At 46.7% G+C, this 11878-nt stretch overlaps 1 protein-coding gene across 7 annotated transcripts in view; it reads right to left on the reverse strand.

Annotated features, from left to right (window-relative positions):
* FMNL2 (formin like 2) overlaps nucleotides 1-1175 on the reverse strand; it is a 187060-nt gene extending 185885 nt beyond the window's left edge. For all 7 annotated transcript variants that reach the window (XM_083406874.1, XM_083406876.1, XM_083406875.1 and 4 more), the window contains exon 1: nucleotides 441-1175. In XM_083406874.1, the coding sequence (XP_083263000.1) occupies nucleotides 441-557 (117 nt within the window). In that variant the 5' untranslated portion in view covers nucleotides 558-1175. The remainder of the gene's footprint in view (nucleotides 1-440) is intronic.
* Nucleotides 1176-11878: the final 10703 nt, after the last annotated feature.

The raw sequence follows: 11878 nt of genomic DNA on the forward strand, positions 1-11878 counted from the left end.
GGCCGGGCGTGCGAGGGAGCGAGCGAAACCCATTCACTTCTTTCTTTCTCCTCCTCCCTCCTCCTCTTCACGCCCCCTCACTCTCTCCCTCACTCGCCCGCAGAGCCGCTCCGCCTGCCGCCCCTTGCCCCGCTCCCCCTTTCCAAACAATGGATCAGCTGCTCCACAGGCACTTGGGCGCCCACCGCCCAACTCCGAGCGACCCATTTCCCCCCTCGAGGGGGGTGTGCGTGCGTGTGGAGAAAAGAAGCGCAGTTGAGCCATCTCCACACGGGATAGAGGATTTCCACACCTCTTTTTTTGTCCCCTTTTAACGAGGAGGGAGGACGAGGAAGGGGGTGGGTCGAGAAAAGCCCCCTCCTCTACTACTACCACCTCCTCATCTCTTTCTGTCTCCATTAGGGGGTCAGAGAAGAAGAAGGGGCTCCGTCCACACTCACCAGCACGACGGCGAACCTCTCCTCCAGTTCCGCGGGCTCGGGCATGGGCAGCTTGAGCGGCACACTGTGCGCCCTGAAGTCCGTCTGCTGAGAGTCCATGCTCCCCGCATTGCCCATGGCGACGGCGACGGGGCCGGGGGAGCTCCGTCCGCCGCTCTCTCACAGGCAGGCCACGCCAGGCGAGGCTGCTGCCGCCGGCTCTCGGCTCCCACGACGCCGCCGCTCCGTTATTCCTTCCCCGCCCACCCCCAAGGAAAGCGGCGAGCGGACTCCCTCCCCAACCCAAGCCGCCTCGCCGCCAACAAAACTGAGGTAAAAATAAAATAAATCAAAGCTACAGCAAGGCGAGCCGCCCGGATCTGTCTGTCTCTCTCCCTAGTCTTCTCTCCTCATGCTCTCCTGCTGCCTTCTCCGCCTCCCCGGCGCAATCCTTTTCTCCGAGAGGTGCGAGCCGCCAGCCGGGCTCTCAGCTGCTGCATGTTGCACAGTTTCCACTCCGAGCGGTCCCGCCTGAGCGAAGCAGCATGGCTCCTCCGGCGGAGAGGTCCGCTGCTCCGGGAGCCCCGCCGGCGCCTCTCGACCGCGGCAGCGAGCGCAGCGCCCACAAAGCGCAGGACGGCGGAACAGCAGCAGCAGCAGCAGCAGCAGCCGACGAACGAGCCAGACAGACAGACGAGCGCGCAGCCCAGCACAAAGCCCCCTTTCTGCAGCCGCCTCCTACGGAGCCGATCCCCGCCCCCGGCCCCGGGGAAAGCTGGGAAGCGTAGTCCTCGCAGGTTGTGCCTCATGCGCGGACATGCCCGGCTCGCGGGGCCGGTGAAGAGAACTTCAATGGGTGAAAAAAGAAACTTGGGAAATCCTCGGGGAGAGGGTGGAGACATTTGTTTTGCATTCACTGAACAAAGGATGTCTAGTGTGATGGTGGGGAAGGATCTACCATTCACACAGAGCGTGCGCCCCGCCGAAAGGATTTTTGTGAAGTGTGAATTTCACCCAGGGGTCAGCAACCTTTCTCAGCCGTAGGCCGGTCCACCGTCCCTCAGACCATGTGGTGGGGGGCACTATATTTATATTATGGCAACCCTAATATATGCTTATTGTTATTAAATTTTATTATGGCTTATGCCATAATAAACTTGTTAACCTTTAAGGCACCACATACACACACACACACACACACATATATATGTATGTATGTATGTATGTATGTATATGTATGTATAAATAAATAAATATGAAACTGCTGCACATATTGTACCCGATTTCAGAGACAGGTGTTATTTCACGGTCAAAAAGGACACAGGTGGCAAGTGGTTTCCCAAGTAAACTACAAATTGAGGCAATGTCACACTTAACAAGAGAAAAAACATTGGCAGAAACCCCCACTTCACCACCAGGTCCCTGGCCTGTTTAGACACGTTTCATATTGGTGTACACATCTTTCAAATGTCTGTGTCTCCTTGAGTCTGATTCTTTATGTATGCACTAAACTTGCAATATTTTAAGCATCAATTCCTGGGGGGGGGGGAATCCACACACACATAACCCCATTAAACCTGTTCTATGGAAAGCACCATGTACGCAAATGAGGGGGTGCAGATCCCGCCAGCAACATAGCATGCGTGCTAGTGCCCAGGGCGGAGGGCACACACCAGGAGGTGAGGGTGAACGAGACCTGCTATGCCAGCCCTCACCACCAGAGCAACCTCCCCACTGGAGCCAACCAGGGCCACACTGCGCCTCCTGTTCAGCTGTGCAGAGGGGAGCCCGGCCAACCAACATGGTCATTGGTGGGAAACCCCCCCCCCCCAATGCTCGTGGAGAGGAGCACTGTGCAGGGTTGTGCTGAGGTCACCAGCATGTGGAGGGGGGTTGGTTCGCACCCCTCAAAATTGTGCACAAAGGGCCATGGTCCTACTGCCCCCCCTACACTACACCCCTGGGTCTACTTTCCTCTTGAGTTAGAATTTGACCCCTGGTGATGTTATCTTCAGAAGTGCTGCTATTCAAGCACACATACACTCTTGGGCAAGATATAACTCACCAACGAGGCTTTGTTCTTTTGTTCACCTCCTTATGTTTGACTTTAATGAAATATGGCTTTCCCTTCTCTTTGAAAGCAGGTGCAAAATGAGCATGATTTTTCCAGCACGCATTACTATTGTAACAGTTACTGATAGTGTGTGTTACTGATAGCGTGTGTGGCTTTGTAACTCTTGGTACCATCTGCAAATCCTTTTTTTGCTACGGGAGACGTGTGTGATTCTCGGGAATAGGCATGAGTGGTGTCATGTCTCCGCATCAGGAGCAAAAAGACACGTATGCAATTAAAAAGCATTAGCATCTGACCACTTTCCTAAGAAAAGCCCACATTTTCTTGGCAGCGAACGTGAGAGATGTAGTAAAAGTGCTATGAATCACACAATACAATGCTTCATTCTTGTTCAATGCCAATCACATCCTTGTATGAATTCCACCCCCTCTCGCACTACAACTTCAAGCAATACCTTTGAACTAGGCTTTCATTCATAATTGAGAACCCTGCCAGCAAGATAAATATTTGTTAAAGCAAAGTTGCCAATTACTCTGCCTCGGAAAGCACCTGCAACTACCCACATCAAGATAATCCCGCAGAAAGCAAAATGGCATATGTTATTTTTTAAGGAAGGAACGTTTTGCTATTTATCTGATATAATGTAATTGTTCTTGCTAGGGGCAAAACGAGAGAAGCTGTCGTAATATATATATATATATATACACACACACACACACACACACAATCACAAGCCACTATTGCATTTATTAAAGTCAGAGAAGATTACAGTGTTCATCTCCCCACCATTAATTAAATCAGTATATCTGTTGCAGGTTTTGAACTGTAATGGAATAGCAAATGCCGGACTCCATCTTGATTTAGCTGCTTGCCTTTTCTTTCATTAAAATGAACGTGTTTGATTCCATAACATAATTAAATAAAAGTTTTGAATGGATGTTTTATAGTGGACTTGGCTGCTAAATTACCGTATATGATGGGACCAATGATCCATTAACATAGACAAAACACACACAGTTTACCTTCCTTGTTCCAAGTTGCAAAACAATTCCCTGGTGTCCATCTTTGGTTGTTATCTGTAATAAGCTGGGGGGGGGGCGGGGAGTTACACAGCTATACTAAAGAAAAAGTGTAGGTGGAAGCAAGTTTTATTGAATTCAGTTTCTCATAGATACAGCACAATCTTTTGCATATTTGATATGTTCTATAGGTCTGGCCGCCTGCTAAGTGTGCAAACATATTTCACCCTCAGAGGTTTTTATTTCAAGAATGTTTGCATTTATCTAAGGCAGGGGTAGTCAACCTTTTTATACCTACTGCCCACTAATGCATCTTTCTTGGTGGTAAAATTTCCTTTCCGCCCACCAGTGCTCAATGGAAGGAGGATTCAGCTGGTGCCATAGAACTCCCGACCGCCCACCTAGAATCCTGAAACGCCCACTAGTGGGAGGCAGGGACCAGGCTGACAACCCCTGATCTAAGGCAAAGAGTAGATAAGCACTGTAAGTGATCTCACATTCAAAGAAAATGATCCAGTGGCATTAATACATTCACTCCCTTCAAACACTTTCTCAACAGGAGATGCTTTGGCATCATGGATTTGATGTTGCTCCATGTCTGTATGAACCACACAGAGTTATCTGTAAATGACGCCCCTCTCAGAAGTGCCAAGCCTTCAGAGACTTATGACTTGGATGTATTTAGTATTTATGTATTAAGTATCTGGACTTATGTTCCTCCTTTCTTCCAATATGGGGCCCAAGATGGCTTACAGAGACAAAATCAATTCATCGTTGGGGTTGCCCTCTTCAAACTTAGTACTTTCATTTTCCTAGTCTCATATTTGTTTGCAAACACCTCGTGTTCTATTCTATTTTTTTCTTTCTTTTTAAAGTGCCCCCTAGAATTCAAAGTTTAAAATCAAGCACTGGAGTTCAGCATGCATTCATTCATCCGTTCATTTTGATTCATTCAGAATGTGAGCATCATTCCTTTCAGGTCGGCTCCTTACATATCGTTCTTTTGATGGCATTCTACAAGTCACTCAGGCAACACAAGCAAATGAATCACGCGGAGGATACACGTAGGTGAGTGGTTTATCTGTGTATTTTGTAATGTCAGTTTCCATGCCTGTGCACCCATGCTTCTTGCACAACAGCTGATTCTGCCTGACGTGGTGTGATATGAGCTTGTGCATTGACCGACAGCTAACAATAGATCCATCTAAGCTGGTGCCTTTGTACACTGAGCTACACATTATGCAACTTCCTTTTTGAATTAGGAATTAACTAACAGGCTTTTTGCTCTGATTCAATTTATAGCTGCGTTAAATCTACTAAATTCCTCCAGCGTCAGTGGGGTACTCCTGGGGTTTCTTAGGCTGCAATCTTATGCACACTTACCTAGGGGTAAGTCCCAGAGAGCTTAATGGAGCTTATTTATTTTATTTATTCAAGTGATAATAGGACAGGTTAATAACTAATACTCATTCTGTGAGACTGTAGAAAATTCAAAAGAAATGCTCCAAAATTATGGCAATATACATTAAACTAACTGGAAAACATGCACGCACATGTATAGAAGGAAAACAGTGTCAATGAAGACAAGAAACTAGCATTTGACAGAGTAAGTACCCCATTGCTGTGTAAACATAGGATTTGAATATAATTAGATAGGTAGACAAAATAAAGTACACAAAGCACAGTTGGTGGTTTACATGGCTGAAACACAATTGTCCTCTTTTCTCTCTCTAGCTATGTCCAAAAAGCTTGCTTCCTGCCATTCCGATATATCATTGCAGCTGCCATATACTTTAATGCTCCCCACTTTCCTTGGCTGTGGGAAGTTCAAAAACAGGTTTGCAGCCCCCCCCCCCGGTTTGGATGAAAAATACTGGGGGCTTGCACACCCTTCTGTGAGAAAGAACCTTGTTTACAAATATAAAGGTTGAGCAGATAGCAAGCAAGCAGACATGTCGACAGAGTGCTAGCTCCAAACACTTAGAGATGCCTTTCCTGTGTCTGTCCTAATTCAGAGCCAAGCTACATGCATCTCCAAATCCGAGGATGGGGGAAAATGGGGGGGGGGGGTATTTGTAAGAATAGTGGGATGCAAGGTAGGGGATTTCATCATTTCCCTCCATGTGGCAGTTCTCATGAATATAATCCCCCTTAAAAACAAATCTGCTGTTTGCCATGAGATGGAAGTTCCCATTGGTGCCATATTACTTCTCTTCCATGTGCCTTGGCCCACACCCCGCATTCAAAGCAGTACCCATATGGTGCTTGCATGTTTTCTTCCATGGATGGCAGAGCTCAGTGGCAGAGCACAAACACTGCACAGAACGCAGAAGGGCCCAGGATCCATCTCACAAGGAAGCATCCTGTCTGAAACTCAGCAGAGCTGCTGCTGGTAAGTGACTATAGGCAATACTGAACTAGATGGATCAATGGTCTAAGGCAGGGGTCAGCAAACTTTTTTAGCAGGGGACCGGTCCGCTGTCCCTCAGACCTTGTGGGGGCCGGACTATATTTTGGAGAAGAAAAAAGAACGAATTCCTATGCCTCACAAATAACCTAGAGATGCATTTTAAATAAAAGGACACATTCTACTCATGTAAAAACACGCCAATTCCCGGACCGTCCGCGGGCCAGATTTAGAAAACGATTTGGCCAGATCCGGCCCCTGGGCCTTAGTTTGCCTACCCATGGTCTAAGGCAGCTTCTTCTGCTCCTGTGCTTGAGAGAACAGCAATTCAGTCACTGCTACAAGGTAAACAACACAGTGGTCAAAGCACTTCCCAAGTTGGCTCCTGCTGTGAGCAAGCATGCATGTATCAATACATGCTTTTCCTTTGTGGCTTTAGTCACACCTGTAAACTGGCTACATGCAGTCTGTAATTCATAACGCTCTGTGCCGGCTTTTCAGAGAAGTTATCAATACAGCACTTCCTCTTCCTGTTTATATTGCTGTGTGAGTTATAATTCGGATCGTCTTTGTTATATCCAATGAGTTACAATGGCCATTACAATAACTTAGCTCTCCTCCCGTCCCTTCTCCCAAATGACCTCATCTTTCATTGCTCAGGAGAAATTGCACAATTTTTCCGAAGTATTTCCTCTGTTTTCTCTGAGGAAAGGCATGAAATCCAAGAGGCCGTGACAGCAAATGAGGCTGTGATCCGCAGCCCAAGTAGTTCACTTCCAGCAATGTAAATAATACCTGTATTTGAAGCAAATTATTCTAACACTTTGGAGTAGACCCACTGAAATTAATGGACCCAAGTTACTCATGGTTATTAATTCCAGTGTGGGTGTAGTCTTTGTAAAGGTTAGTTGAATGCAACCCAAGATCTCCTTTTAAGAAAGCCCAGCAAGTCTCTTAAGTGGGTCGTGGATTGTGCTCTGTTAAGCAATGGGTCTTAGACTAATTTATAACCAGCACTCCCACTGGATCATTACCATTTACTTTGCATCTATATGGATCCATTTCGGAGCTAGTCTGAAGAGCTTGAAATGCAGCAGCTTCAGGACTGATGTGATGGTTTTAGCCAGGGGATGCAGACAGCACCACTCTGATATTATTACTAAGCACTCTGCTCCCATCCCTGCTGATGCCATCTGTTAAAACACAGCAGGAAGGAAAGTAACGCAGCTTGGGAGGAGGGTGGCTTGTTTTCCTTCAGACTTTTTCTGAGAAAATGGGAAGGTGCTTTTTCATCATACTCTCTCTCTCTCTCTCTTTCCCTCCCCTTGACCCCCAAGAGGGCAGCTTCTTGGAAACCCCCAGCTAGACATTTAAGGGCAGACATGCAGACTTTTGCCGCTGTTCTTCTTTTGTGTAACTCCGCTTTCTATAATCCTGTCTCGACTCCCTTTTTTCAGGGCAGCTCCTGTCTCTGTAAGTGTCATCGCACCAGGGAAATAGGCTGCAAACACACACATTCTGTACCCCACTGCATGGAACAAATCCTATTTTCTTCAAAAGCCCATGTGTTCCGTTTGGCTCCCTCCGATGTCATTTTGGCAAACCTCGACTCAGGGAGAGAGAGAGAGGCTCTTCACAGATTGTTGGAAACCATTTGCTCAGAGGCTCCATTCTATTATTATTACCCAACTGGGGCAGACACCAAACACATTCAGGAGTCAGCCAATGCCTTAATGGATGCAGCAGTTCTCTGTGTGCTGTACCCATGTGTCTCTGCAGTGCACTTTGTGCCTGCTGAGCCAAAGACCAGCGAGCTACACACGTACTGCTGAAACCGGGCAGAGATATTCTAGTCTTGTGAAACAACAGTACTGCCATGCAACCTGTGAAGTGGATTCTGGTCAACAAAAGCTTATGTCATGAATTGATTATTCATCTTTAAGATGCCACAGGACTTGCTGTCATTTTTTTCTGCAGCAACATGGCTCGGGGCATCCTTTTTGTTGTTAACTAAAGGCAGAAGACTCCCTGGAAAAGACCCTGATGTTGGGAAAGATGGAGGGCACAAGGAGAAGGGGACGACAGAGGACGAGATGGTTAGATAGTGTTCTCGAAGCTACCAGCATGGAGTTTGACCAAACTGCAGGAGGCAGTGGAAGACAGAAGTGCCTGGCGTGCTCTGGTCCATGGGGTCACGAAGAGTCGGATACAACTAAACAACTAAACAACAACAACAAAAAAGGCAGGTCCTTCCTGCCAACCTAGCAGTTCGAAAGCATGTCAAAGTGCAAGTAGATAAATAGGTACCACTCCAGTGGGAAGGTAAACGGCGTTTCCTTGCGCTGCTCTGGTTTGCCAGAAGCGGCTTAGTCATGCTGGCCACATGACCTGGAAGTTGTACGCCGGCTCCCTCGGCCAATAAAGCGAGATGAGCGCCGCAACCCCAGAGTCGGCCACAACTGGACCTAATGGTCAGGGGTCCCTTTACCTTTAAAGGCAGGTCCTACTTTGTTGTGGCCCTATGCCCCATCACTCTGCCGCTTCAGGCAGTTGATGAGGAGCTGCCTTTTAATTTTTTTTATTATTATTTTTTTTGGTTAATTGTTCAATTGATTTGGTTCATTGCATAGCCATTAAGAGCTTTACAGGCTCAGATACATGGCTCATGTCCGCCACTAACTGTGCATTCGGTATTGTGGGGTCAATTCTGGGGAGCTTCCTCGCAGCTGAGATCAGGCTGGCCCCTTCCCTGCTGAACTTCCAGTGCTTGACAAAGACCTTTCTATTTCTGCAGGCACTTTGCGTTAGTTGTATTATGCCTATTTACTGAACTTACGTTTTTACCTGCGGGTTTTCATTTGTCTTAAATGCTGTATTATTTTGATCAATGGCTGTTTTACAGATAGTTCTGTAAGCTGCTTTGCGGCCGTCGACAGTGAAAAGAGGTCTATAAATACTGGAAATACATAATAAATGAATCCTGTGTGCTGGCTCAATTTTCTGCTATTCTGGGGCTGCTGGAATTTGTTAAACAGGTTGAAAATGGTCAACTCATTAAACTAAGGGAATATTGTGGCGGGTGGGGAAGATTCAAAGAGCACATTTGCTTTCCTTTTTTTTTTTACTGGTTGTTAGGTGCCTTGAGCCTCTGAGGAGAAATAGATGGGACAGAAATAAAATAGTGGCGTGTTGCCATACAGGACAAGGGTTTGTTGTTGGAACGAGCACGATGGTGCAGAACTAGCTGAGATGCTCTTCAGACCTCAGTCAATATATTTTATGTGCGCCGTGTAATAATGTGGCAAAATACTATTGTGAGCCAGGCTGTGCGTGGATGCAGTTGCTTCTTCTTTGGCGATCACTCGTAGCCAAGTAAGATTGTCTTCCATAAACACGGTTTTAACAATGAGTCCGTAAGTGACTGTGGAGGCCAATTCTGGATCCACATGTCCTTCCACAGTGGGGACATTGTTTTCCAGGCAGGAGTTGATCATGGTGTGGATTTGCCAAGCGTGCCTTCCTCTTGGCACGTTTCTCCCTTGCGTCCTGAGTTCAAGTGTCTTCAAAGCCCGTGACACCTTTGGTAAAGGCTGTTCTCCAACTGGAGCACTCACAGGCAAGTGCTCCCCAATTGTTGGTGTTTATACTACTTTTTTAAAAAATTGCTTTGAGACAGCCTTTAAATCTCTTTTGTTGACCACCAGCATTACGCTTTCCATTTTTAAGTTCGGAATAGAGTAGTTGCTTTGGAAGACAATCATCAGGCATCCTGCATTAACCCCCTGACAGTCACACCATTTCAGAAACTGCTACCAGCAGTATCCTTTGCACAGTCAAGTTTTCTCCACACAATTACATCATTGCAGGAGGAAGGAGGAAAGGCCTCCTTATTCCCCCACGTATGGAGAATAGGCTCTTGTTGCTTAGTGCACCACAAAGCAGTCTGCACATGCTCCAAGGTGCTTTTTTCCTCCTCGATTGCTGACTGTGTTATATCTTCTAGGGACAAGCCCTAGCATTGAAACTGATTTCTCGTGTGGATCACTTTTTTTATTACAGTGGTACCTCGGGTTAAGAACTTAATTTGTTCTGGAGGTCCATAGTTAACCTGAAACTGTTCTTAACCTGAAACACCACTTTAGCTAATGGGGCCTCCTGCTGCTGCTGCTGCTGCTGCTGCTGCGCCGCCGCCGCTGCACGATTTCTGTTCTCATCCTGAAGCAAAGTTCTTAACCCAAGGGTTAAGAAGTCTGGGTTAGCGGAGTCTGTAACCTGAAGTTTATGTAACCCGAGGTACCACTGTATTATTTAACCCTGTCTTAAATTAAATGTCAGGGAACCTAAACAAGCAGCCCTAGGAATTGGTAGAATTCTTCCCTCTGCTGCCCCACACCTCTGGAGATTTTGAAGAGGAGCATGATAAGTGTCTCCCAAGGATGATTTACACTTGCCACAGCTGGAAGTTGGCCTCCAGAAAGGTGATGGCTCAAGATCCCTTTCAAATCACTCACGATTTTATAAGGTTTAGCAGAGAGAGGAAAAACAACTCCTCACCAGATGATACTCCTGGCAACAAATCCAATAGACAGGGATTTTTTTTAAGTGCAGGAATCTGACATTTTGCCATGACGATAGAACTGTGCTGCTATAAAAGGAAGGGTTTCAAATGTGGCCCCAATATGGGCTGCAGGTCACACATGACTTTTGAGGAATTCTCACATTTCTTGCATTCCACTTTAACAGTGATGGAGAATGCAGGTTTCTTCTGTAGACCTGTTTTGAGGGAATCAGACAGCATTAAAAAAAGGAAAGAAAAAGAGGATCATTGCTTACTGGGTAGGCCACACAGCTCAGGAAGTTACTGCTATCTCTCACACACGACCAAGAATGCATGTTCCAGACATCGGGTTCATACTTCGCAAAACATTTGCCATGTTTGAGCATTGTGTGAGTGCTCTTGCTTATTTAGAAATAATACATAAGCAAACTCGCACCACCCACCCACTTGCAGGAGGTATCAGCAAACTTGTGGGAACCCCAAGTGCTGAAGAAAGAGACACACATACAAAAAAAAAATAATGATTTGGGGAGGGACATATGGGAAGAGTCCTTGGGGGAAAAACTCCAGTGAGGAGTATGTCTGTTCAGTGGCCATGGAATGCCGACTGACTGTTGAAGAGGAACAGAAAAATGGAGCAGGGATGGAATAGAGTGGGCTAGATACTGAACAGCAAGTCCAGCTCATCGCCCCCAATATGGATCCTGTGGTATCAGTGACTTAATTCTGCCACCAGAGAAGTCACTTTCCATGTACAGAGAGAGACTCCCTGACCTTTCACTGCATCACTTCACAAATATGATATATTTATGTCTTGATACAGATGGAAATATTTTGTACATGGATAGCAGGTCTACCCACTGAGAACCAATGGAGGGGTGGGTTTCTCATAGGCCAGGTCTGCCCAGGTCTTGCCACTGCTCAGTCAACAGATGCATGGGCTTATTTATTTATTTAGAGTATTTAATTTGTCCCCCTCTACCACTGCCTGGCTAGAAAAATTCCTGCAGATTTTCGTGGACCTGGTGAGCCTCCACATGGGACCATGTCCTGCATTCAGCTTGGCAGAACATAAGTTGTGCATGTTGCAACTGTGGCATAATAATTATCATATACCTCTCTCGCCCTGACCTAGCCACTGTGATCCACGCGACGGTCACCTCCAGACTGGATTATTGTAACTCGCTCTACGTGGGGCTGCCCTTGAGACTGACCCAGAAACTCCAGCGGGTGCAGAATGCTGCAGCGAGACTCCTTACGGGGTCTTCGCTGCGAGATCACATTCACCCGGTGCTATACCAGCTGCACTGGCTCCCGGTGGAGTACAGGATCAGGTTTAAGGTGCTGGTTTTAACCTTTAAAGCCCTATACGGCCTAGGACCCTCGTACCTACGGGACCGC

Source organism: Podarcis tiliguerta (assembly GCF_965153285.1).
Source record: "Podarcis tiliguerta genome assembly, chromosome: 1".
Classification (NCBI taxonomy): Eukaryota; Metazoa; Chordata; class Lepidosauria; order Squamata; family Lacertidae; genus Podarcis; species Podarcis tiliguerta.